The sequence below is a fragment of the Cheilinus undulatus genome, linkage group 9, assembly GCF_018320785.1.
Source record: "Cheilinus undulatus linkage group 9, ASM1832078v1, whole genome shotgun sequence".
Lineage (NCBI taxonomy): Eukaryota > Metazoa > Chordata > Actinopteri > Labriformes > Labridae > Cheilinus > Cheilinus undulatus.
Genome location: NC_054873.1, coordinates 20,933,987 through 20,961,521, shown reverse-complemented (window position 1 = coordinate 20,961,521; position 27,535 = coordinate 20,933,987). Strand labels below are relative to the sequence as shown.

General features: G+C 39.3%; 2 protein-coding genes across 2 annotated transcripts; one reads left to right on the top strand and one right to left on the bottom strand.

Moving 5' to 3' along the window:
* Window positions 1–1,082: 1,082 nt before the first annotated feature.
* Window positions 1,083–16,927, top strand: nat10 (N-acetyltransferase 10). Its single transcript, XM_041796756.1, has 29 exons — window positions 1,083–1,185; window positions 1,428–1,551; window positions 1,634–1,725; window positions 4,070–4,241; window positions 4,422–4,544; window positions 4,623–4,684; window positions 4,768–4,882; window positions 5,862–5,969; window positions 6,315–6,448; window positions 6,536–6,629; window positions 6,711–6,809; window positions 6,892–7,028; window positions 8,205–8,329; window positions 8,414–8,564; window positions 9,082–9,178; window positions 9,552–9,668; window positions 9,792–9,893; window positions 9,982–10,056; window positions 10,153–10,269; window positions 10,416–10,549; window positions 10,643–10,691; window positions 10,785–10,881; window positions 13,724–13,831; window positions 13,900–14,072; window positions 14,156–14,275; window positions 14,374–14,472; window positions 16,092–16,165; window positions 16,265–16,345; window positions 16,433–16,927. The coding sequence occupies exons 2-29, from the start codon at window positions 1,438–1,440 to the stop codon at window positions 16,575–16,577; spliced, it is 3,114 nt and encodes a 1,037-aa protein (XP_041652690.1). The 5' UTR covers window positions 1,083–1,185; window positions 1,428–1,437; the 3' UTR covers window positions 16,578–16,927.
* Window positions 16,928–23,440: 6,513 nt separating this feature from the next.
* On the bottom strand, window positions 23,441–26,963 carry adal (adenosine deaminase-like). Its single transcript, XM_041796032.1, has 10 exons — window positions 26,823–26,963; window positions 26,575–26,705; window positions 25,739–25,799; window positions 25,577–25,664; window positions 25,402–25,483; window positions 25,131–25,257; window positions 24,865–24,945; window positions 24,650–24,788; window positions 24,463–24,563; window positions 23,441–23,835 (listed from the first exon to the last, which is right to left on the bottom strand). Exons 1-10 carry the CDS (start codon window positions 26,865–26,867, stop codon window positions 23,614–23,616), a joined length of 1,077 nt encoding a protein of 358 aa, XP_041651966.1. The 5' UTR covers window positions 26,868–26,963; the 3' UTR covers window positions 23,441–23,613.
* Between the last annotated feature and the right edge of the window lie 572 nt (window positions 26,964–27,535).

Below are 27,535 nucleotides of genomic sequence, written 5' to 3'. Positions count from 1 at the left end.
TTCCATTCATCCAAATCTGGGATGTGTCATTTCAGTGTTCCCTTTATTTTTTGAGCAGTGTATTTTAATTTGGAATAAATAAACTCTGTGTTACCACAGACTCATTTCACTTTTGATTGATAGTTGGTAACTGCACATTGCAACTGGCACAGCATCAACATGATCAGTTGTGGGAATTTCAAAACAAAATCTATGTTAAATATGTCATTAACTTTATTGGAATTTAAAAATAAAAGCTAACTTAAATATGTAATTAACTTTATGGGGATTTCAAAATAAAAGATATCTTAAATATGTCATTAACTTTATTTCTGACATATTTAATTTGAAATAATAAAAACAATCTCCCTGTTACCACAGTCTCATTCCACTTTAGAGTGATAGTTGACAACCCCACAATGCAACGGGCACAGTGGAACTTAAAAATAAAAGCTGAAATGTGGCCATCCTTCTCAGTCAGTGTAGCCTCCAAGTCAATTTCAAAATGGTAAGAAAATAAAACCAAAAAGTACTCTGAGGCCACATGTGAATACCACAAAATGTATGAAGAAAAACTAATGGTAACATAAAAAGATAAATATATCTATTAGTTGTATTTCCTAAATTCTCTAATTTACTGTCTGATTTTTTTAAGAAAAGAAACTGGGCATTTTTTTTTTACGTTGTGTATATTTTAATTTCATTTTTGATTTCGTGCCATAATTATGTACTTTCATGTATTTCATTTTTTTACCTCCTTGCACAAACATTTTGTTCAACTGAATTGTTTAAGTTTAAGTAAATTTAAGTTATTAAATTAAATTTAATGGATGTAAATATGTTTCTGAAAGACCTGGATACACCATTTTATTTACCTAAAATGTGTACCTGTTAAAAGATTGATAGTCCAATATCTTATTCTTTCTTCAAAAGTATCGGTATCAGTTTTGGTAAGATTACATCAAAATATATCGGTATCGTATCGAATTAAACAAATCTGGTATCGCCTATCCCTGTGAATGTGAACCTAAACACAAGGCAAATCTACAACCGTCTCCATAAAACGTCGCGCTATTTTGACGTCATACCGGGGTCCTCCATGAACGGGTGTCTCCACGTGAGAGTATCAACAGCATGATGGCTGGCATGTGAAGTCATCGCTGGTGTTTTGTGAAGCTTGAATAATCAGTGTGTGTATGTTTGAAGGTAATGGGGAATATGATGTCGTTGTAAATTGATTCGTCCTCGCGCTGCATCATATTTTTTACGTTATCGCTGCCATTAACTCAGTTGTTGTGACTGTAGCTTAGCCTCTGTCTATGCTTCCTAAAGCAACAGACAGCCATAAGTGGGCTTTACTGCAACATTAATAGGACGTTACATTTCATATTTGTACCATTGTGTGCAAGTGTAGTCATACATGTGACTGATAAAACTTTTCTATTTAGGGGTAAGACAATGGCGACAGTACGCAAGAAGGTAGATAACCGGATTCGTGTCCAGATTGAGAATGGAGTCGCTCTGCAGCACAGGACCATGTTTGTGGTGGTGGGAGACCGTGGAAGAGATCAGGTAATTTAAATGTTTTAGGTATGTTAAAGATGTCACATAAGTTTACTTACAAAAAATCCAGCTAACTCTGTCTCTGATCCAGGTTGTCATTCTGCATCACATGTTGTCTAAAGCTACAGTCAGAGCACGACCCTCTGTGCTCTGGTGTTACAAGAAGGACTTGGGATTCAGCAGGTGAGTGTATATCCCCCTAGTGATGTTATTATCAGTGTTGTGTTCAGGGGTGGAATGTAACTAATTACATGTACTCAGATTACTGTAATTGAGTGGTGTTTTATTTTTATTTTTTTATTTATTTTGAGTACATTGTGAAATCAGTACCTTTTCTTCAGTGTTTAAGTAAGTTTAAACCAGAGTAACTGGATCTTTCTACTTCTGTTGACCACACAGTAGCATATAACAAGGGAATGATTCCACATCACATCCCAAAACAGCTGTTGTGTTGATATTCCAGGGTTAAACATTTCAAAGTTGATTTTAACTTCCAAAGTGTAATTTTAACTTTATTCTGAATGAAATGGTCTTCAGTGTTAGAGTTTCCCTTCACTCCCTTGGGCATTGTGTTTAGATGTGTTTTATACATTAAATTGCCAAAAGTATTCACTCACGCATCCAAATAATAGAAATCAGGTGTTCCAAGCACTTCCATGGCCACAGGTGTATAAAATCAAGCACCTATGCATGCAGACTGTTTCTACAAACATTTGTGAAAGGATGGGTCGCTCTCAGGAGCTCAGTGAATTCCAGCATGGTACTGTGATAGGATGCCACCTGTGCAACAAGTCAAGTCGTGAAATTTCCTCTCTCCTAAATATTCCACAGTCAACTGTCAGTGGTTTCATAACAAAGTCGAAGCGATTGGGAACGACAGCAACTCAGCCGCCAAGTAGTGGGCCATGTAAAATGACGGAGCGGGGTCAGTAGATGCTGAGGCGCATAGTGTGCAGAGGTCGCCAACTTTCTGCAGAGTCAATCCCTACAGAACTCCAAACTTCATGTGGCCTTCAGATTAGCTCAAGAACAGTGCGTAGAGAGCTTCATGGAATGGGTTTCCATGGCCAAGCAGCTGCATCCAAGCCACACATCACCAAGTGCAATGCAAAGTGTTGGGTGCAGTGGTGTAAAGCACGCTGTCACTGGACTCTAGAGCAGTGGCGACGCGCTCTCTGGGGTGATGAATCAGGCTTCTATATCTGGCAATCTGATGGATGAGTCTGGGTTTGGCGGTTGCCAGGAGAATGGTACTTGTCTGACTGCATTGTGTCAAGTGTAAAATTTGGTGGAGGGGGGATTATGGTGTGGGGTTGTTTTTCAGGAGCTGGGCTTGGCCCCTTAGTTCCAGTGAAAGGAACTCTGAATGCTTCAGCATACCAAGAGATTTTGGACAATTCCATGCTCCCAACTTTGTGGGAACAGTTTGGGGATGGCCCCTTCCTGTTCCAACATGACTGTGCACCAGTGCACTAAGCAAGGTCCATAAAGACATGGATGAGAGAGTTTGATGTGGATGAACTTGACTGGCCTGCACAGAATCCTGACCTCAACTCAATAGAACACCTATGGGCTGAATTAGAGCGGAGACTGAGAGCCAGGCTTCTTGTCCAACATCAGTGTGTGACCTCACAAATGCGCTTCTGGAAGAATGGTCAAAAATTCCCATAAACAAACTCCTAAACATTGTGGAAAGCCTTCCCAGAAGAGTTAAAGCTCTTATATCTGCGAAAGGTGGACCGGTGTCATATTAAACCCTATGGATTAAGAATGGGATGTCACTTAAATTCATGTGCGAGTCAAGGCAGGTGAGCAATTACTTTTGGCAATATAGCGTATGTGTTTAGTTGTGTTTGGGTTTTGCCCATTGTACAGTGACCTTTGCTGGGGTTCTTTAGGTCATGTTTTTTGTGGATTGTTTTTGATGTGAGACATTTGCACCATGAGTGAAGATACCCATGGAGTTAGAGTTCCACCTTTGACTTTAGGTGCTCCTTAAGGATGCATAGAGCATAGTCTTCATCAGTATTGATTACCTTGCTATGAGGTTGTTTTTCTGCATTTTTCTTGCCAGAGACCCACTTTGCCAGATTTTCAAGTTACTTCAGCTTGGTCATATTGTGAAATATTTAAGATTTTCAAAAGTGAAGTTTAACTATAAATTATGCTGACCAATATAGAATCCTTTAAAGCATCAAGTTTAACTATGCCTGAGTTCAATTAACACTGTCAATTATACTGTGTATTTTGTTTTATTATCAAGTTGTGAATTTACCTGAACAACCTGGTTGTTCTTACCAATAAGGAAACATTAGATTTTTCTGTCTCAGTTGCTAGTCAGTACTTCAAGTAAACTTTTAATTAAATACTTTTTACTTGAGTAGATTTATTGACCAGTACTTTTACTTAAGTACATTTTAACTTGAGAAACTGTACTTCTACTTGAGTACAGTAGTCATGTACTCTCTCAGCTTCTGGTTGTGTTTATGAAATGACAAAGATATTTTTCCAAAAATCTCTGAAACAGCAATCGTAAGAAGCGCATGAGGCAGCTGCAGAAGAAGATCAAAACTGGCACATTGAATCTGAATCAGGACGATCCTTTTGAACTCTTCATCGCTGCTACCAACATCCGTTATTGTTATTACAACGAGACACACAAGATCCTGGGAAACACCTACGGCATGTGCGTCTTACAGGTAGGTGACTTTTTTTTTTTTTTTTTTACAAAAGAATTATCAAAAGGATCATGGGTATCTGGACACCAAAGTAGCATGATTTAATTGGGGCAAAATCCATTAAATATGTAAGGGGCCTGCTTTAGATCAAGATGTAGATGTTGCTGATATATTCAACTCTTTGTTTTCCATGTCTCACAGGATTTTGAAGCTCTCACTCCCAATCTCTTAGCGAGAACAGTTGAGACTGTAGAAGGAGGCGGTATTGTGGTGTTACTGCTGAGGACAATGAACTCTCTGAAGCAGCTGTACACAATGACTATGGTAGGTCTATAAGAGCCTATTCAATACTCTGTTTCCTTGTCTGTGGACTTCAGATCATAGTGTCTTCTCTTCCCACAGGATGTCCACTCTCGGTACAGAACTGAGGCTCATCAGGATGTGGTAGGAAGGTTTAATGAGAGGTAAGTGTCCTTTGCTTTCTTGAATTCATGGCAGTTTAAGTTGATAGAATTGCATTTTTGTTTAATATTTATTTTTCTTCCAGGTTCATTCTGTCTCTTGCATCCTGCAAAAACTGTGTTGTTATTGACGACCAGCTTAACATCTTGCCAATCTCCAGCCACATGGCAAACATAAAGCCGGTCCCTCCTAAGACTCAGGTAGCTACAAATGGTTAGAAACAAGTTTGAAAACTTGCTGTTTATTTTATCTTGACAATCAAGCAGAAAGATCCCTTACTGGATCTAGCATCTCTAATGTGGCCATGCTGTGCATTATGAATCAACCAGTTAATTGATCAATACTTGTATAATGTCAGTTCATAGCAAACTTTATCTAAGGATACTTCTCAAAAAGAGCCGGTCTTGATTATAGTCTTTGTTATATGATTAACAAACACCCAGCTTTAATCCACCATTCTCACATAACTTGGTGAAAGTAAGCAAAGTAGCAGTGGTGAGGAAGAACTTCCTTAAAACACGCAGGACCAAAGTCATATTTGCCAGCTGTCTCATGCAACTGTGTTCAGCTTAAAGACAGACAGAAGGAGAGATAGAAAGAGACTAACAGAGAAACAGGAACAATAACAAATGGAGAGAAAAAGTGAGGGCTACAGTGCTGTTACTTCCAGTGAAACTCTTCTAAATATATAAACATATTCCCTAAATTTTCACAAAAATACTTAAAAATTTCCAAGCAAATTTTCCAAAATTTCCAGACATATTCACTTATTTTCTAATAAAAATTCTTCCAAGATTTCATAGCAAATTTTCCCAACATTTCAAGAAAATTACTTGAACTTGAATGGAAATTTTGAACAACTGTGTCAAAAAATATTCTTATAGCAGAAATAATTACCATGTTGTCAAAATACCAAAATGTACTGTCCTCATTTATACATGAAGGTTCTTAGGAGGTTAATTTACTTCAGAAGAGATCTTCAAAACCTGCTTATTTTCTATGGACTTGCCCTGTTTATACTTCCTTCTATCCCTTCAGTTCTTCAATTTGTGTCAGGGTTATTTTTTTTACTCTTTTATTCTTCTCTTTTTATAAAATACTAAACTGTTTTATAGTGAAGTTATCTCTCTTGTAGTCCAGTTATCTCTGAATTCTTATTGTTTGTCTGATCACACACAGGAGGACGGTTTGTCTCCACGAGAACAGGAGCTGAAGGATCTGAAGGAGTCCCTTCAGGACACCCAGCCTGTGGGTGTGTTGGTGGACTGCTGCAAGACCATGGACCAGGTAAAAAACTTTCCGAGCAATAGACTTTTATGTCAGTTTTCCTGAAAATGACACCTCAGTAGTTGTAGATACAACAATCTTCAGTTATGCATTTGTGCAATTCAGTCAGAGCTCTCTCTTTCTTTCATGCATTGCAGCTTTTGGTCGAAATCTTAGTGAAGAATAGTAGTATGTTTTAAAGCTTATGTATTTTTCCATGCTATTAGAAAAACAGAATTTGTATAATTTTACAACATGTGAAACTAATATCAAAGCATGAACATTTTTGATAAGCTTACTCACTAATCATTCTCTTCTTTCTGAAGTCCTTGTGAATACAATCTCCATGCTTTGCTTGTGCTGCAGGCTAAAGGAGTTCTGAAGTTCATCGAGGCGATCTCAGAAAAGACTCTGAGGAGCACCGTGGCTCTGACTGCTGCCCGAGGTCGAGGGAAGTCTGCAGCGCTGGGTCTGGCTGTGGCTGGAGCTGTGGCTTTTGGGTACCATTTTATAATGTCTTACAAATATATCACTTTGTCTCATTTATGATCTAAAGTTTTGCTTATGAATGCTTGTAATCCTCACAGGTACTCCAACATTTTTGTAACCTCTCCAAGCCCGGACAACCTCCACACCATGTTTGAGTTCATCTTCAAAGGCTTTGATGCTCTGCAGTATCAGGTAAGCTCCCTGAGAGTGTATCATATACATTCATGCTGTAGGAGCATGAATGCTTCATATCCTCCCTGTTTCCATTTGTAGGAGCACCTGGACTATGAAATCATCCAGTCTTTGAATCCAGAGTTTAACAAAGCTGTGGTGAGGGTGAATGTCTTCAAAGAGCACCGGCAGACAATTCAGGTAAACAAGGCGAGGCCCCTCCTTTTCATGACCTTCAGATTTATGCGAGCATTTCTTACCATCCTGTTCTTCGGATCTACAGTACATCCACCCTGGTGACGCGGTGAAGCTTGGTCAGGCGGAGCTGTTGGTCATCGATGAGGCTGCAGCCATCCCTCTGCCTCTGGTGAAGAACCTGCTGGGCCCTTATCTGGTCTTCATGGCCTCCACCATCAACGGGTTAGTGCTAATATGCCATCAACTCTAGGTGGTTACAGCCCAATCACACTTCATGATTTAAATGATCTGGTTAGCCGTATGAAGTCATCCTCTAGCTCAGTGGACATCTTGCCAACCTCTTTTCTTAAAACCGTTTTTCAACAACTAGCCCTTGTCTAGTCTCCATAATAAATACTGATAAAACAGAGATTCTCATCATTGCCTCAGAGAACATCTCCTCCCGTGTTGGTAAATGTTTTGGTTCCATGTCTTCTTCTTTTAAACAAAATTTGAAAAACCTTGGGGTAATTTTTGATCATGAAATGCTTTTTGATCAACATGTTAAGTCACTGTCCCGTTCATGCTTTTTTCATTTAAGAAATATAGCAAAACTGAAATCTATTGGGTCTCAAGCAGAGCTGGAAATGCTTATTCATGCTTTTATTTCCTCCCAGCTTAATTATTGTAATTCCCTTTTTACCTGCTTGAATAAATCCTCACTTTATTGTTTACAATTGATTCAAAATGCTGCAGCAAGACTGCTAACTAGGTCCAGTAGGATGACTCGCATTACTATTTTACATTCCTTACATTGGCTTCCAACAGGTTCTAGAATTCAATTTAAAATCCTTGTTCCTTGTTGGTTTATAAAGCCCTGCATGGACAGGCACCTGATTATATCTTAGACCTGCTTCATCCCTGCATCCCCTGTAGATCTCTCAGGTCTTCTGACCAAGGTCTTCTTGTGGTCCCTCAGGTTCGTTTAAAAACTAAAGGTAATCGTGCTTTTCAATTTGTGGCACCAACTCTTTGGAACTCTCTTCCGTTTCAGTTACGCTCAGCTGCTTCTGCAGATGCTTTCAAAAAGGAGCTTAAGACTCATCTTTTTAGATTGGCTTTTGAACATCTGAGTCAAGTATTTGGTCATTTTTTTCATGCTACTTATTTTAATGCCTTGTTGTCATTGTTGATGATTAGTTTTTCTTTATTATTTCTGTTGTGAAGCACTTTGTGACCTTGTTCTGTGGATGGTGCCATACAAATAAAATTTACTTACTTAATAATATTTACACATATTCATAGATCTACACATATATACACATATAAATATTACGTACATACTGTGGGAAACGGAGGCCTTTCAGTCACCCCTGAGGTTCCCTTTCTGAAACTGTTTTCCTCTCTTGTCCTGTGTAGGTATGAAGGCACGGGGCGCTCCCTCTCCCTCAAACTGATCCAGCAGCTGCGACAGCAGAGTGCAGACAGTCAGCAGAGCACGTCAGCAGAGAATCGGACCACCAACACAGCAAGGCTGGCAGCAGGTTAGCATCTCAAGTTATTTTTCATAGTGTGTGTTATGTTCACAACATCATGGCTGATTGCTGTTTATCCGTCTGCACATTTAGCTCGCTCTCTCCATGAGGTGTCCCTCCATGAGTCCATCCGCTACGCTCCGGGGGATGCTGTAGAAAAATGGCTGAACGATCTTCTCTGTCTGGACTGTCTTAACATCCCCAGACTCATTTCTGGATGCCCACTCCCACAGACCTGTGACCTGTATCCTTCTTAGACTTTGAAGAACTTAGAATTGTGGGTGTATTTTATAACAGAAACTTTTATAAGGCTTTGTGATTGAGATAAACTTGAAGGTTTACTCATTCAGAGGAGCAGCAGCATTGACTGATAACCACGTTTATGTTTGTGGAAAAAATTGTTACTGTGTCAAGTTTTTCCATTCAGTATTCATTTGGAGACTTATTCTGTGACTACCTGACAAATCCTCGGAGTTAAACCTTTGTACCTCATATGTTGATATGTGTAATACATTTAATGGGAGCTAATAATCTCAAACAAGGTTTGAGTTGCAACCAATCTAGTTTTTATTAAATATAGGTTAATTTAATTTGATAGGAATGATGCAGCCTAAAATAGTCTTAGAACAAGTTTTGACCTTTTGCAAAAAAAAGTTGTGTATTTTCTTATTTTGCCCCACACCACAAGAACATTCATCTTACAAGTTATTAGTCAAAAATGTTGTCATTTTTTCAGTTTGTCTTTAGCCCACACTGTCCAGATATTATGTGAACAGGGACACACTCTTCTGTTATCACAAAGCATCTGAAGCTTTCCTGCAGAGGCTGATGGCCCTCTATGTGGCATCTCACTACAAGGTGAATTTATTAGGGCAAGACACTCAGTATGTTTACATGCAGTTAAAAAAGTTTAATTATTGTCTTGGTCTATTTTTGACCAAACTATTAAGATTTGGACATACTCCTGTCAATAAAGTGATTGTTCTGCTCTGCATGTATTGTCATAAAAGGACAGTAGTGTAGCTAAATGGCCCAAGTGAGCTGTAACTTTGGCTTGACTTAACTGTGCATGTAAATACACTGACTGAATCTCAAATTGCTCCAGCTGCTGCAGCAGTGGTGTAAAACAAAAACAAAAGTGCTTTCTCAAGGACTATAATTTCCTGCCTGTACCGCTGTGTCGTCTTTGTTTCTTTGTTAACTCTTTCTGTTTTTTTTCCTCGGGGTCCAGAATTCACCCAACGATCTACAGATGTTGTCTGATGCTCCCGCTCATCACCTCTTCTGCCTGTTGCCACCAGTCCCTCCCACACAGAACTCTCTGCCTGAGGTGCTCGCTGTGGTGCAGGTAAAATCAGGCAAAATCTTACTAATTTTTAGTTGTTACCTCATGCATTGTTCCCTTTTTTCTCTTTCTCAAACAAATGTATTGCTTCTTTCGCTTCTTCGTTGTGCCTCCTTTGTGCCTCAGGTGTGTCTTGAGGGTGAAATTTCTCGTCAGTCCATCCTGAACAGTCTGTCCCGAGGAAAGAAGGCCTCTGGTGACCTCATCCCCTGGACGGTGTCAGAACAGGTACACATGCTCTACAAAACTTTTTTTAATCCCTTCAGTTCACATTTCCACTGTGCAAACATGGAGCATCTGCTCTATTCTTTTCTAGTTCCAAGACTCAGAGTTTGGCAGCCTCTCAGGAGGCAGAGTGGTAAGAATCGCTGTCAATCCAGACTATCAAGGGGTAAGAAATCTTTAAGACCTCAGCATGTTTTTGCCATGTTCACACTTAAGCTGAGAGCTCTGTTTGTGACTGTTTTCTTAACCTCCTCCTAACCAGATGGGCTACGGCTCCAGAGCTCTTCAGCTGCTGCAGATGTATTATGAGGGCAAGTTTCCCACCATGGACGAGAGCACACACTCGAATAACAATGAGCTCACCTCAGTCAGCAATGAGGTATTACAATGAGATCATTGGTTTTATTTATCTGTATTTTAAATACATCAGTATCTTTTAATAAAGTGGGTTGAAGTATGACCAGATAAGGCAGATGAAACAAACATTTGTAAACAGAATAAGTCTTGTTGTGTGTTGTTGTGAAGGCTGTGGGTCTGCTGGAGGAGGTGGTCACTCCTCGGAAGGAGCTCCCTCCTCTGCTGCTGAAGCTGAGTGAGAGGAGAGCAGAGAGACTCGACTATCTGGGGGTGTCTTACGGACTGACTGCACAGCTGCTCAAGTTAGTCCCTTCTTATTATAAAGAAAGCAAAATAATTAGGTTTTCACAAGTGTAAAAGTGTAAAAAAAAAACTTGTCTTTTATAATGTTACAGGTTCTGGAAGAAAGCAGGTTACACTCCCGTCTACTTAAGGCAAACCCCTGTAAGTTTCATGATTAAGTCTTTTGTTTTTATTTATCAGAGTATATCAGGCTGTTGCTTTGCAGAGTTTGATTGACTGTGTGGTTGTGTCTAGAATGACCTGACAGGAGAGCATTCATGTGTGATGCTGAAGGAGCTGAACACAGAGGAAACGCCAGAGCAGAGCCAGTGGCTGTCTGCCTTCTGGAAAGGTGAGATTCCACAACATCTCCATTACTGCAGCTGATAAGCCTGTTATTATAACAGGCTGGCAAAGTCCACACATAGGTTACCATTTCCCAATACAAAAAGGCAATATGCTACTTATACATACTGTAAAATCCAGTGTATAAGAAGCACAAAATCTCACGGTATGATAATACCTAGCTAATAAGTCCACAATATGGTAATTTATTAAGAAAACAAAACAAATGAACACTTGGAAAAAGTGATGTAGGCATTTATTGAAAATAATTGTACTTCGATTATTACAGTATGAAAAAAAAGTGCCATAGGTACGCATTAGGCTTAAAATATATATTATATTTTTGCTCCAGTGTTTACTAACCTTTGTTGTCCACCACTGAAAACAGCTATAGGTCTTTAGTGATAAATTCACAGATACACTTTTCTAAACTGCTGAGCCCTCGGGCTGTTGTCGGGAAATGGGATTGTGAACGCCTCCTTTTGGCCTGGCTGGACTCTGTTCCTCACACCTTCTCAAATCTTTTCGGGGTGACGATTTGTTTGTTACTCGTGTTTCCCAACAAGTGTGTCACCACAGTCTGGCAGTGTCTTCGTGTTGATTTTGTTTGTCCATCACTTTTTCTCTTTTCTCATTTTTTGACATCGGGGAACCAAAATGCTTCCACATGTCAGATTTAGAAGTCCACAATCCACAATCTCAAAAACTTTGGTCGCTCAGGTCTCCCCATAGACTGATTCTGCCTCACCACTCATCGCATCCTCGCGCTGCATTTTCGCGCTGTCTGATCAAATCGAGTATGGCTGCACCTTAAAGGCTTCCCTAATGCAGCCCTATCCAATACAGACCTCTTGTCTGTGTCTTATTGTAGTATTTACAACAGCAAGCTAGCGAGGGTAAATTTGTGTATATTGAGGCAATTTTTCTGTCCTCTATTCCCTTTTTTTTTTTTTTGCAATGGAGTTAATTTGGCCTACTGACTATAAGGTGTAAGAACAATTTTGGAAAAGATTTTCTCAATCATGTAAGTACTCTAGTTTTTAAATAAACTAAAAATTGGCATATTGACTAAACCAAGTCATACGTTGAAGTCAATATTCAAAATCCATTCTATGATGGGAATTTTCAAAAAGGGGTTAAGCACACAAACACATACACCTTTAAAGTGAACAAACACAGTTCATGTTGAAGAGAGTTGTTCACGTCCAATAATTCTAATGATAATATTTTTCTCTTAATTTAATATGAAATATTTAAATAGAAATATGCATGCATGTATGTGTATATAAAAGTACATCTCATGTGACAATTAAATTCAGAGCTAATTTTGAAAATTAGAGCTAACAAGCATGGCTTCCTGGTTGCTGAGTGGAGGTCTGTATGGGAGACAGCTGTGTCGGCGAGGTCTCTGGGCTGCAGCCATTAACTCTCAGGTCATGCTAATCAGTGGAGTGCAAAGGATGATGGGTGCACTAGGGCTTACCGCAACTGTAGTTCCAACTTCCCATCACTCTGCTGCACAAAAAAAATACTAGTTTTGCCCTTGAGGCCTACAGTTTGAAACTGTCACATGTCCTTGACAACACTGTGGCACTTCTGCCACTACGATACTGCGGTATTAACAGTACCATCACAGTTCTACTTTTAATACCCATTTTTCATCTGCCTTCATCACTCAAGACTTGATAGTATTGAGAAGCCATCTCACTTCATGATGTGCTGTAAAAGGCAGCTTACAACGGCCCTCATGTGTGTAGAAATTGTCTTACAAAGGGCCACATGTGATTTATGATTTTGCATATCAGGTCAGTTACAGCATATGACTGAGCAGGTGTTGATAAATGTGACGGCTAAAAACAATCATCATTTAAATAACACACCCTGGCCTCAGAGTTAACCACAAGTAGGTACTTTATGCTGCCAGGGAACTTGACCCCCTTGTTATGGTTTCAGTTTCCAGGTTCGGGAAGTAACGGAAATGACATTTTTGTTGTTTATCAGCCCCAAAAGTGGCATTAAAGTGACTCAGAAATATATAAAACTCTTATTTTAATAAGTAAACAAATTATTTTAAGATAAATACAAAAATAAATAAATAAATAAAGGCCAGATTGGTTGTATAAGCAAAAATATCTGTCAGTGTAGCAAGAAAATTAAACTTGAATGTCAGACATGAGATGACATCATCATCATGTCATGTATCTAAAATAGTCAGCGCATCTTACTTTAAAAAGTCAAGTCAAGTAAATCTTCCCTGATGCACTGACAAATATTGTTACGTCAAATGTATTTCGGGTTAAAATTTTGTTTTTTTGTAGCTGAAAATAAGATCTTTATCCAGACAGGCAAGATTAATGGGGCTGATAGAAAGTGGTATAACTATTTTCAACCAGAAATTAAACAAATACACTCAGACTAATATTTGAGTTTTTGCAGGGAAAAGCCAACAAAATCAGAAAATGATGCACTAAAGCAATTGAATAGTGCATAGAAAACTCCCTTAAATGAGGGAAATAAAGTACTCATGCTCAAAATTTCCTGGGGAAGACCTATTAACATGTTCTCTCTGCTATGGCTCATAAAACCAGTAATTTACCATACATATACTTACGAAGCTGCCATTACTCTTAAATTTAGACTGTTTTTTATAAATACATAATATGCATGGAATGTGTCTGCGCCTTGGCTGGACAGGTACCAAAAAGCAGTCCACTACTATTGTAATATTTGTGCATTTGAAGAACACACCTTCAGTCGAATGGCAATGCTTTTTGTCGTTTGCCCCCACATGCCTGATTATTGTCTACTGAAACCATTTATCGTGTGTGTGTGTGTGTGTGTCTGGCCAGATTTCCGCCGGCGCTTCCTGTCTCTCCTCTCCTACCAGTTCAGCAGTTTCTCTCCGAGCCTGGCTCTCAGCATCCTGCAGAATAAGAAGTCCAAGCAGGACACGAAAAGTAAGCCTCTTTTGCTAAGTGAAGAGATAAGAGTTTACTCTGGGCTAACCTGCCTTTCTCCCCCACAGCGCTCAGTAGCTCTGAGCTGGCCATCCATTTCAGCCCTTACGACCTCAAACGTCTGGAGCTGTACTCGAGGAGTATGGTGGACTACCACCTGATCATGGACTTGGTCCCAGCAGTGGCACGCTTGTATTTCCTCAGGCAGCTTGGTGATGTGTCTCTCTCAGCAGCGCAGTGTGTATGTATGCCTAAAGGTTGTGCAGTTAGTTGATAACTGAGTTTGCTTGCTACATGCTTTTTAATTGTTTCTCTTGTTTTAAGGCATTACTGCTGGGTGTAGGGTTGCAGCACAAATCAGTGGACCAGCTAGAAAAGGAGATTGAACTCCCAAGCTCACAGCTTATGGGTCTCTTCAACCGTCTGATCCGCAAATTTGTGCAAGTAGGTCCTGTCTCTGCATATATAATAGAATAAATACACCTGCTTTTAAAATATTGTAGAAACATAAATATATCTTGCTGTTTTGGTTATTTACACAGGTTTTTACCAGCATCCAAGAAAAAGCTATTGAGGCAGAGATGGCTGCCACGAAAGATGTTTCCATGGAGCCAACTGTCAAAAGCCTCAGTGATGATCTGGTATGTGGTCTGCAGTTTACATTTTTCGAAATATTTATCAAGCTTAAAATCAATATAATTCTAGTTTCAATTTCAAGTAGGTATTCTGTTGTTGTGTATTAAATATTTTTATTAGTAATGATCTACAGTGCATTCAGTACCGAAGCGGATTAGGGACACAGGTGAAGGACAAAATGATGCCGGGTACTTCAAGATTAAAGTCTGAATTATGAGATTAAAGTTAAAATGTTGAGAATACAGCCAAAAGTCTGAGAATCAAGTTGAAACATGCTTTCGAGATTAAAGTTGAAATGACGAGAAAAAAGTCGAAACTTACTACTACAAATAGTTGATCTTAGACATTGTGCTTATTAGCGAAATAGAAAGAATCTCTTTGTTGTTAAATCCAATTCTGAATTATAGTTTCACATGTTCATTAATATAAGGCATGTTGTAGAGACAGTCAAGATTCTCTGGTATTTTCTTAAATGCTCATACATTAACAGATGAGGCATAACCGTTCTCATCTCTGTCTGATCACCTGCAGAGACGCACAGGTGACAGACTCCACCTCGATAGGTAATAGGAGAGCAAAAGGAGATTGATCACTCATTTATTGTTTATGGACAGCTAGCTGCAAATTCTAAAATGGAAAAAAAAAAGGTTTGTTTTGGATGTGAGACACATTTGCACCATGAGTGAAGTTATCTGCTGAGTTAGTGTTCTCAGCAGTGACTTCATGTGTTCCTAAAGGACACCTAGTGTATAGTTCACTTTCAAAAGTGTAGTTTAACTATAAGTAGTGTGGACTAGAGACATTTAAAATGCTGAAGTTAACTCAATACTCTTGTTATTTCACTTCACTTGGGAAGTTGCCTTAGAAAAAATTCCCCGTTTACCTGAAAATGAGCTTCATTAAAACATGCATCTGATTCACAAACATTGGCGCTAACGGCCATGCACAGTTGGAGGGAGACATAGATTTTGACACTGATGAATTCAACCAAACAAAGTGGATCACTGTGGTACCCTCTGAGGCTGAACTCTACTCACAGTTACTCTCATGTATGAGGCCCCCCCATCGAGGACTCAAAGGTAGAGGTCCAAGGCCACAGCCCCAGCTTCCCCATGCAGTAATGAAGCTGGGGTGATAATACAGCTTTTGAAATTTTGGACTTAAACAATGCAGAAACACAAGAACTGTATTTTCTGTGTTTGCAAAACTATTTAAATGAATGTATTTGTCATTGTGTAAGAACAAGCCTGCTAGCAGCTAAAAGACATCAAAGAAGGCATCAGACTATAAAACGGTGCAGAAGAGACACAAATATGTGCATAAAAATGGATCAGAATGAGGCAAAAGAAATGTCACGTGTTTAAGTTTTCTGATGGAGATTCCAATAGCCCTTAACCTGATATCAACTGTTAAATAAGTATATATTAAAACAAATTGTTGCTAAGAAGTAGACGCATTCTGAATAAGCTTGTAGTAATTTGTAAGCACAATATTTGTGCTTTTATATCTTCTAATTTTAATAGTGTGGGTGTGTGTTTGGGGAAGAGATGATTTTCATCCTTCTCCAGGTATTTTTGCATTCCTTTTTTTGTTTGAAATAAAGTTTTTTTTTCTTTACTGACAGAATGAAGCTGCAAAGGAGTTTGAAGAGAGACACAAGCAGGATGTGGAGAAGGTGAAAGAAATGGACCTGGAAGAGTGAGTATGAGTTTTGGGGGATGCTTTTAATATTTATTTTGAATATGAATGAAAATGGGATTTCTAACTGTCATACTGATGGCTTCTTTGTGCTTGCAGGTACAGGATTCGTGGTAATGACGAGGAATGGGACCAAGTGTTGAAGAAAGCTGGAAACACAGCGATCGTCAGCATCAAGAGGTGCACTGATGATTATCATTTTCCTGTTGTCTGCAGTTGTTCTGTTGAAGCAGAAACATGTTTGTAACAGTATTTTACTCCAAACAGTGACAAGAAGAGAAAGTGGGAAGGGGGGAATGCCAACCAAAGCAATGGGACTGCTCAACACGGGAAGCTCAAAAAGAAGGAAATGCAGCATGGAAAGTTCAAGAAGAGTAAAGACAAGTACGGGAAATTTGGGAAGAAAATGTGACAGTAACAGATGACTTGCATTGGCTGGACTGTGTCGATTCAAAGCAGCATCAACGTGAAAGCTGTGGATATCTTTGATAGACTTAAAGGAAGAACCATGAGGACTGGCTTTTTCCTGAGATTTTCCTTTCAAACTCTCCTCAAATACAACAACTTTTTTTTACAAAGTCTGTTTCTTTGATTAATGTTGGTTACAATACCACAGATATTGTATATGAGAGGAAAATAACACATTTTTTTCACTGAATAAGCATCCTTTACTTTCAAGTAACGTTATCCCATCTTAGACAACCATTCAAATTTGAAGTTAGAGTTTCTACAAAGACTTGTCATAAGTTAATAAAAATGTATTTTAAACTAAAATGTTAGGATATATTTTGGCTTCAGGCTCCATTGAATTTGAACTTAAGTGGTGGTTGTAAGTCGGTCCACTTCTGTCTGAGCTGTTGTTTAACAGCCCCTGGAGAAAATATACAGTCTGGAAGACTGGCCTGCTGGAAAAGCAGCTTCATGACTGAGACCAAACATGGAAGCAGCCGGCTGATATTCCTGAGACAAGTTTGTGCTGAAGACTCCTTTACATCAGTCTGTAGAATGACATGAACAAAATTTATTCATGAAGACTTTGATTTTATCAACACAAAAGTGCATAATTCTATAGAAATGCGTTTACCAGTTTTACTCTTCATTTCCAGTTAATTTATCATAAGGAAATGGTGAATATTGAGTAGCATTATGGGAGTTGTAGGATAAAGTACTTTTTAAGTTTGAAGTTGATTTATTAATAAGTAAAAAGCCAGTTTAGCTCTCTGCTTATAAATATTGATAATATAATGGAAAGTCACATCCAAGCCAAGCAAAAGGAACTGCACTATTAAATCCCTGGTATCCCACTTTATCAAAGCCAGCATGGCATGAGAGTGCATACTTGTGGCCTTTAGATTAGTAAGTTCTGTCTTCAATTGGGGTGCAAAGTTCAGACTCAACCTACACTGAAAATAGTTTATACCTTGCCAGTATGCAATATACCAATACTTGCAGATTGATTTTAGGTAATAGTGATATCAATACCGATATTTAAATATGTTTTTCAAACCTAAAACACAAGTCCTTTGATGTATGTATAAGGATAAACAAAAACAAACATGAGCACTTAAAGACCCTGTAAAGTGAAAATAAATCTGTATTTAGGTTAGTTGTATGATGGGTCACTGTGTTATGAATCCCCCAGGTCAAATTTCAGTCGAATAAAACATCTCTAGGTTTATAAAATTAGGCTTCAAAATCATGAAAATGAGGCTGTAAATTCTGCTCTAGGATGGTGTGGGCGTGTCTGAATGAGCTGAAGCCATGACCACTCATGAGAAATAGAGTGGTGCAGTAGTGACGTGATTTTATAGGCAAACCGGGAAGTTAGCTTTGCGTTGGTTGCCTCAGCGGCGAGCCTATGGGATTTTCAATGGGTTTTTGGATTATTGCTGACAATAAGATCTGTGCCCAAGAAAAGTTTATGAAACTTAGACGTTTTGTTCATAAAGATAATCTTTAAAGATTGATAATATAAGCATCATGTCTGGTTCGTTAATCTAACTGACTCAAGTAAAAGCTATTGTCATGCTATATTGAACTACAACACAGTCAACTGAATTTAACGTCATCAACTGCGGATACAAGTGAACGGCAGACTCAGTTGCCGCACTTCGGATGATGACGCATATTCTTCCTGACAAACGCTGTAGTCCTTGTTAGCTGTCCTTTAGCAGCTGCCTTTATTAAGACGTGAAAAGATGCACAATTCAAAGGTTGGGCACTTTTCAGATGTATTTTCTGTTGTAGAATAAAACGTTAAACTCTTGAGCTTGTGTACACCACAGACCTTATTTCAGGGATTTAACCAAAAACTCAAGTCAAAATCCCAGACTTTCAGACAAGGGAGCCGGAAGTGTTAAAATGCTAACTTAATTCCGTGTTTTAGGACTCATTCCTGCACAACTCTTTACCACACTCTCAAACTGAAAAAAAAAAAGCTACAATCTGATTGGAAAAAAGCAGTCACAACATTAGCCTGACCCTTGACCTTATGATCACATCACAGCTGCCTGGCTCTGTGCCAGAGAAGAGACAAGTCCTTTTTCTGATTCTTTCTACTACATATGCATAAATGACATCCCCTATCTTGTCTAGTTTATCTACCACTGTTCCTTTAATCCCCCCTAATGACATTAACGGGTCCCTTTCACTGTCCCAAGACCACTTAACTCTAGTTCTTGTGCTCACTGGTTCTCTCTCTGGCTGGCAGACTGGCCCTCAGTGCCATCCCCCTCCTCAGTGCTACAGTTGCTGATATCCTGCGAACTCTGGTGTTCTACCTACCACTGGATTTAAGCTGACTTACTCAACAGACTTTTTAGAAGGTACTTATTGTTACAGATGGAGGTAGTCTGTGACCTCCAGCACTCCTAACGAGCCTCTCACTCAGCTCACCTGTCCTCATTGCACTCAGCTGGTGCTCATCAGCCTGGGTAGTCTATAAAAGGAGGTTCTTTCCCTCAGTTTGGGGTGTGACACCAAAGAGCCAACACCTTCAGTTGGTTTCTTTTGGTTTGTGTGATGAGTGTTTTTGAGAGTGGTTATGTGTTTTGAGGGAAAGAGGGTAAATTCTAGAGTTTTTGTGAGGGTTGATCTCTAAGGAGATTTCTCCACTTAGTGTTTTCTCCCCACCAAGCAATTCTACCTCTGTTTGAGGCCTTTTTACTTTAGTTTGCCAACTTTTGGCAAAATCAGTGGGTGGCTGTGGAGAAGCATAACTCCACTCCATCTTTTAGACCCCAAAGGCCTTATTTTTGTTTTATATAAAGGTGCAGATTTTCTTTTTGTTACTTTCCCTGTCCATGACCCCTGTCCTTCACGTCATGTGACTTGCAGAAACGTGACATTTGGGGGCTCGTCCGGGATCTGAAACACTTTCCTTTTCTGTACTGATCATTTATATTATTGTAGAACACACAAGTAGCTACATCAAGTCATGGAGTTTCAGTTGGAGTCATTTGTTGAAAACCCAACATGGGAGGCCATTAACACTTGTAAAAAGACAGATCTTTTCAAAATTGCTCAACACTTTAACATTCCTGTGAAAGCAGGGAGCCGAAAGGATGTGGTCAAAGAAGCTGTAGTTATTGGGTTAGTGGAGGGGCAGTTTCTTGGCGAAAATCCTGAAGCAGAACCAGAAAAAGAAGATGACACTGATCCCTCTAGCACTGACCCTGCTACTGAGTCTGAAGTGAAGAACTTGGAGATGAAACTCAAGTTTGAGCAAATCAAGTTAGAGCAAATGAGAATCAAATTAATATATGAAGAGAAAGAAAAAGAACAGGCCATACGTTTGAGAGAACTGGAGCTTGAAGCGCTCCGCATCAAATCTGTACAGCACGGTGGTGCTAGAGAATTTGATTTAGCACGAAACAGCCGACTTGTACCACCATTTAATGAAAGGGAGGTGGATGAGTATTTTACACTTTTTGAGAGAGTTGCCAACACATTAAAATGGCCAGAGGAGTTCAGGCCATTGTTGCTCCAATGTGTGTTGGTGGGGAAAGCCCAAGGTGTTTACGCATCATTGTCCATTGCTCAAAGCTCCGATTACAAGACTGTGAAGGAAGCCATACTCCGTGCATATGAATTGGTGCCTGAAGCATATAGGCAGCAATTCCGAAAGTTGAAAAAGGAAGAGAGCCAAACTCATGTGGAGTTTGCTCGAGAACAGAAAACCTTATTTGAACGCTGGTGTAAATCACAAGATGTTAAAAACCTGGATGATTTAAAAAACATCATTTTGTTGGAACAGTTCAAACGTTGTGTTAATGAAAGAGTTGCTACTTACCTCAATGAGCAAAGTAGTTTAACTCTGGAAAAAGCTGCTGTTTTTGCTGATGAGTTTGCTCTCACTCACAAATTCACTTGCCCATCAAAGTCACCAAGCACCTTCTCTAGTAAAACAAAACTCCCAAATTTCTCTAAACCAGTGTTCACACCCACTGGGAAGCACACTACTAAAAATCAGGTTGAGTGCCACTATTGCCATGCAAAAGGTCACTTTGTTCGAGACTGTCCAGTGTTACAGAAAAGGGGTGATAAGCCCAAAGCTGTAACTTTACTTGGAAGCCCCTTATTGATGAAATGTCAGTCCCTGACTTAAAATTGCAGTGAGAAAGTGCCAGATGAGTTCAGGCCTTTCACATCTGATGGATTTGTGTCCCTGCTTGGAGATGAGCACAAGAGACCAGTGAAAATACTGCGAGACACTGCAGCGTCACAGTCCATTCTGTTGAGAGGGGTGTTGCCTCTTACTGATGAAATGAAGAGCAGCAACAGCGCTCTTATAAGGGGTGTGGAGATGAATTGGTTTCAAGAACCGTTATTTGTTATTAAGTTGGAATCTGAGATAGTCAGTGGCACTGTTGAGGTAGCCTTAAGGGATGGACTGCCTGTGGGAGGGATCACCTTCCTTTTGGGAAATGACTTGGCAGGTGACAAAGTCACAAGTCATCTACCAGACCCTATTGTGTCGGAGGTACCTAAAATTGAAGAAAAGGAAGGGTTGGTGGAGTCACACCCTGAGGTTGTGTCTTGTGTTGACACTCGTGCTATGGCTAAGAGAGAGGCTGGTAGCACTCGTTCTGAAGATGTCAGAGATCTCACTTTGGTTGATTTGGCTGAGACATTTTTGTGCGATTCTGACTCTGAGATTTCTCCTGAAAATAAATTGTCTATTCGTGAGCATGTTTATGTTGATGGGGATGTTGAGCATCACATTTCAGTTGGTCTCTCAGAGACAAAATTGTGTGATGCAAACTTTGTTGAAGCCCCTGAGTTGGCTTTACCTTTGGGCAGCTCAAAGGTGAAAGCAGATGTAGAGATGAACGATGTCTCTACATATCGCATTAAAATGTGTCATGAGCAGCTCATTGCTGAGCAGGAGAAAGATGATTCTTTGTTACCCCTGTATGTTGACCTCTGGTTGGAAGAGGATTGTGATGGTGTTCCGGTGGGATACTTTAAGAGGAGTGGCGTGTTGATGAGGAAATGGCAGCCATGTCCTCTTGTGGAAGGTGCCAAGTCGGCGGTACCTCAAGTAGTGGTCCCAACACCACTTTGTCCCGAGATACTAAGGCTGGCACATGTAGGGAGTATGTCTGGTCATTTTGGTGTCAATAAGATGTATGACTGGATTTTACAAAATTTATTTTGGCCAGGTCTGAAAACAGACATTAAGAAATTTTGTAAAGCCTGTGAAGTTTGCCAGTTAACAGGCAAACCAAATCAAGTGGTGCCAGTTGCTGCTTTGCAACCGAAAACTGCTTTTGATGAGCCATTCAGCAAAGTGCTGGTGGAGTGTGTGGACCCCTGGGATGAGGGTGTTCAAGTTTTGTTTGCAAAGAGAAAAATCTTGGAAGATCGAAAAGCTCGTTCTCGATCATTTGATGTTGAGGATCAGATGTTGATTTTGTTGCCTGTTATGTCGCCCCTTGAAGTGCAGTTTTCTGGAAAATGCACTGTAGTAAGGGAGATTAGAAGCTTGGATGGCATTGTGTCAAGACCCGACTTCAGAAAGAAAAAACGATTATGTCCCTTTAACTTGATAATGGTTGTGACACTGATGACCCTGGTTTTGGGATTCTGTGAGGTCTACGCTTCATCTTCTGATCCTTTGGTGGTTTACACTGACCACAACCCCTTGTTGTTCCTGCAAAGATCGGCCTCCACTAACCGTAGGTTACTCCGTTGGAGTTTAGCTTTGCAGGAGTTTCCACTAAAAATCCAACATGTAAGAGGAAAAGACAATGTAGTTGCTGACTGTCTGTCACGAGTGACGACTGACTAAAATGAGTATTTTTGTTCTTGGTCTAAAGGTTCCTCTACTCAGAGCAGTAGGGTGTTTTTTGTTGTTCTGGTTGTAAACAAATAGTTCATTTCCTAACAGGTTATCTAGTGTTTTTGTACTAGCTTTTTGTGTTTACAGGTGGAGTTAAATGATAGAGTCCTAAAGTAAACATTGTGTTGAATTTGAAGTTCGTTTATGTCAACAAATAAGATTTGTTGTCTTTTTGGGGGGAGGTGTTACAGATGGAGGTAGTCTGTGACCTCCAGCACTCCTAACGAGCCTCTCACTCAGCTCACCTGTCCTCATTGCACTCAGCTGGTGCTCATCAGCCTGGGTAGTCTATAAAAGGAGGTTCTTTCCCTCAGTTTGGGGTGTGACACCAAAGAGCCAACACCTTCAGTTGGTTTCTTTTGGTTTGTGTGATGAGTGTTTTTGAGAGTGGTTATGTGTTTTGAGGGAAAGAGGGTAAATTCTAGAGTTTTTGTGAGGGTTGATCTCTAAGGAGATTTCTCCACTTAGTGTTTTCTCCCCACCAAGCAATTCTACCTCTGTTTGAGGCCTTTTTACTTTAGTTTGCCAACTTTTGGCAAAATCAGTGGGTGGCTGTGGAGAAGCATAACTCCACTCCATCTTTTAGACCCCAAAGGCCTTATTTTTGTTTTATATAAAGGTGCAGATTTTCTTTTTGTTACTTTCCCTGTCCATGACCCCTGTCCTTCATGTCATGTGACTTGCAGAAACGTGACATTATCAATACAGCAACTCTGCACTCCTTTTACCCACACTCACCCTGATGTGTTCAAAGGCCTTTCTTTATGTTACAGCCTAAACAGCATCAATGTGAAAACTTTGGATGCTTGAGAGCGACTTCCAAATACAGGAGAGAACCATAAAGACTGGTACTTTCTTTCTATGTTTCATTCTTTCCCTTAACTAAATCAACTTTTTATCAAATCTGTTGCTTTGAGTACTATTAAGTGCAACACCACAGATCTTGTACAAGGAAGAAAATAACACTTTACTGAACAAGCATCCACTACTTTCAAGTAACACATGGTGACATTTTAGACTTCCCTTTTAAGGTGATGTTACATCTTCTTCAAAGACTTGTAAAGAGTAAACCAAAAAGGTAGTGTAAACTTTAATTTGAGGTATATTAATCGGCTTTCGCTTTCTCTGCATGGGTCACTTGGAACACCTGAGGCTGTAAAGTAGTCCACTTCTGTCTGAGTTGCTGTTTCACATCCTCTGGTGCAAAGATACAGTCTATGGCCTGCTGAGAGAGATTCCACACAGCTTCATGACTGAGACCAAACGTGGAGGCAGCCAGCTGATATTCCTGAGACAAATCTGTACTGAAGACTCCTTTATCATCCGTCTGTAGTGAGACAAAGAACAGAAAATTATTCATGGAGACTGATTTTCTAATGTAAATTCTACATGAATGCTTTTACAAGTCACACTACACCAATTTTACTCCTCAGTATCAATTAATGTGTTATTATGAGAAAGATCATTATTAATTAGCATTGTGGGAGTTGTGGGATCTTTTCTAAAGCTTTATTTGTGCTCTTAACATTGAAAATATTTAATAAATCACTTTGAAACCAAGAAAAAGACACTGCGCTGCACTATTACTTTGTAACTTCAGTTATATTATTCTTTGGTTTCACCACAGAGACAGAAGGTTCTTTTTTACTTGACAACCTTGTCAAAGTGCTGGCTTTTTGCTGCCCATCGGTTTGCTCGGTCAACTTGTGGAGGCAAATGGTAAAGAGTTAATTGGGTTTAGGGATGCTTATCCTTTCTATAGGGATATTAGCATGCGCTTACTTCAAATCACTAGAAGAATACAGTGCCAAAGGCAGCTTTATTAAAGATTTTTTTGCATCAATACGGAAATCGCTGTTATCATGCCAGTATACAAATAATGCTAAAAGCTATTTAGTCCCATTGATCCTATAAAAAAGCCTCCCTTGCAAAGAAATATGAAGTGAAAACTTACACAAATCACACTGGGATGTCCCAGCTGGTACCAGTATTTAAAATGGTGTTCAGAGTAACATGGTACAGTCTTTCCCTTGACATTTGAAGTCAGGCAAAGCTCTACAAGAAAAACACAAGTCAATAAATTTAAAAAAAACATAGGCTCTGTATAGTGCAGAAAATTTGATCATTCCCAGCTGTCTCACCCAGTGGTATGTTGTTCTTTAGCACTTTATCAACAAGACTTTGAGATCCACCAACTTCTGGATGAAGGAAGGTGCCGTGGCCGATCCTGTCCGGAGGAAGATTCAGCAGCAGGTCCGTCTCCTCCAGCTGTGATGGTACCTGCAGCAGATGTCATGATGTCAGAGTACTTATGGATAACTTAACTGCAGGTAACAGCAAATATGTGTGGTCATACTTCTGAGAGGTGCAGCGCGAGCTTCAGTCCACAGTTCTTTGCCTTCTGCAGAGCAGGAAGTAAATCTTTGCCATGGCCAACCTAAACGAATAAACTATATTGGTAAACATTCATGCTGTGGCAATATCTGACAACACAGTACTTGTCTTGTTAAAGCACACTACATTTTATCTAACTACTTTCATTTACAAGGTTTTATCTAAAAATACTGTTGGTTAAAACGTGATGTTCTCTCCTCTCTCAAAAGTCCAGACTCTCTGACTGACCGTTGGATCTCCACTGAGGTCCAGTCCCACCACCAAACCATCAGAGGACAGCATCAACTCCTCTGCCAGCTTCACTGTCTCCATGGCAACTTCAGTCCCATTTCTGCGGTCAATTGCCACAAGAAACCTCGAGAACAAATGGGCACATATAAAAAACATACACCACTGTCTCTTACCACTGTATAATCGTGGTAAATTACTTGTATATTTTTAGTTGTTTAAACATGCAAGTTTAATTTCTGGACTTATGTGGTAAAAAAGCTATGCATACCTGACATCGATGTCCAAGTCGTCATTTTTACACTGCTGGATGGCCTTAATGACAGTTTCAATATATCGCTTTTTTGTCAGTCCTTGTAAAAACAGATTTAGACAAACATTGGAGTAAAACCCTTCTATGTGTTAATGACTTGATCATACATAATGCTCCAGGTTGACATGTTTACCTGTGTTTTTCTCATCTCTTGGTGTACTTCTCAGCTCTAAATATTTGACACCATCAGCTGCAAACTCCCTGATAACATCTGTGGCCACCTGGAACGTAAATAAAGTAAGAATTTCTGTTGATATTTGGGACAAGTAAAGTCATATCGAGCTTCAACCCATACCATTAGGATGTCCTCCTCGGTGTCCACCAGCTGATGTATTGACTTGAAGACCTGAAAACACCTGTGGACATCAGCACCACACTGCTTTAACACCATATAACAAAAGTTCCTCCATCAACTTCTATTGTCGGGTTACAGTTATACAGTTATTTGATAAAAATACACAAGTAGAATGATGGGGTTTTTCCCCCAGTAGAGGGCCCAATCTGCATGTTGCTTCTTTTGTTTGACTAACATTTGAAATTGTTTTCTGCTGGAGCAGACACATTCTGAAGAGAGATGTTTTTAAAAATGCTTCATTTGCTTTTAGAGAAGAAAGCCGGGTTTGCTCAGTGCAAGATTTAACTCCAGGTAAAACTCTTTAACATAAAGAAAATTCAACCTAAAGTATGAGAGAACCCCCAGGGATGTCTCCAGGTGCTTACAAAATTTAAAAAATTTGATATTATTATTATTATTTTTTTGATATTTGATATACTTGATATTTTAAAGTGATACAAAAGGAAAAATGTTTGCCTATTAAGCATATTTATTGTCAATGAAATTAGAAAAAAAAATTAATTTATGATTTCATGTGTTTGTTAAAATTAGAATAAATTAATGAATTAATCTTACCACAAACTCAGTTTCGTGAAACATCTTCTATAGTTCCAATCAAATAACTTTATTTACAAAGTATCAGAAACATAAGACTTTAATCACAATGAGATTTTAGGCTCAAACACATAATAAAAATATGACATAATAAAATAAAGACTAACAGAAATATATACAATATCTAAAATTAAGTAAATTAACACAACAAACAAATTAAGATGGTTTAAAGTTATACTCACTCATCTAGTGTCCTCCGTTGTCCTTTACCGATAGCAGTCATGTTGTGTTCAATGTTAAGATGAGGCTTCCTGCTCATGAGTTTCTCGATGGTTTGACAGCTCACAGAGCCGTTCAGGTGAGCATGAAGCTCCTGGTGACAGATGGAACCCTGCCGTTAGCATATAGCTAGCACAAATACACTTCCACTCTCATTAAACTCACTAATTTCATTATAAAAGGTTAGCAAGAAATGCCTGACTAAACTCACCACTTTTGGCAGCTCCCGATAAAAGATATCAGCTTCCTTATCCATCACGACATAAAACCTAAAACCCGAGCTAACGGGAGACAGCAGAAGTCAGTTTAAAGACCGTCAGTCTCATAAGCCTTTGTTTTCAGGATTCCTTTTCCTGTTGGACCACGGAGTGCAACCAAGAAATGATCCCTCTTACCCTTTTATAAAAGTTCCGCTTCGTATACTGTCCTTAAATCGTTTAAGTTCTTCTCTGATAAGAAAGTATCTAGTAGTGATGTACCCAAGTACATACCATCCGAGACCAAGACTTGCCTGAGACCAGTGCACCGAGATTGAGACAAGACCTAGGCCATAGAAATCAATTAAAGAAAACCTTGAAGAGGTTGAGCAGTTAAAGAGCATTCTCTCTTTAATTTTAGTTTTCTTTTAAAAATCAATGCAGATTTTTCAAAGCACAACATGCAAAAATCTCACAAAGTCTGGAATTATTTTTTAAAAAAAATGATTGATTGATGATGATGACGAAAATAGATTTGTCAGGTGAATGAGGCCTCAAGTAAGTGTTCAGAGGTATTTCTGACTATAAAAACTGATGTCTGAGTTTTTTCAGGTGTAGCTATTTGTCTTTTTTTAGCAAGACCTTCTACTTATTATCACATTAAGTAGAAGAATAGCAGATCAGTGCTGGTCTTAACCGGTCTCGATGGAAAATCCCGAGTCCGAGA

Bases quoted from the DNA above. Each gene is read 5' to 3' on its own strand.
- nat10 (XM_041796756.1), top strand. From the start codon at position 1,438: ATGGCGACAGTACGCAAGAAGGTAGATAACCGGATTCGTGTCCAGATT. The intron at 8,565-9,081 runs GTATCCTTCTTA...CACACTGTCCAG, and splicing joins CTCCCACAGACCTGTGACCT to ATATTATGTGAACAGGGACA. The intron at 10,550-10,642 runs GTTAGTCCCTTC...ATAATGTTACAG, and splicing joins CTGACTGCACAGCTGCTCAA to GTTCTGGAAGAAAGCAGGTT.
- adal (XM_041796032.1), bottom strand. From the start codon at position 26,867: ATGGATAAGGAAGCTGATATCTTTTATCGGGAGCTGCCAAAAGTG. The intron at 25,484-25,576 runs GTAAACATGTCA...TGTTTTTACAAG, and splicing joins AAGAGATGAGAAAAACACAG to GACTGACAAAAAAGCGATAT. The intron at 23,836-24,462 runs GTAAGTTTTCAC...GTCTCACTACAG, and splicing joins GACATCCCAGTGTGATTTGT to ACGGATGATAAAGGAGTCTT.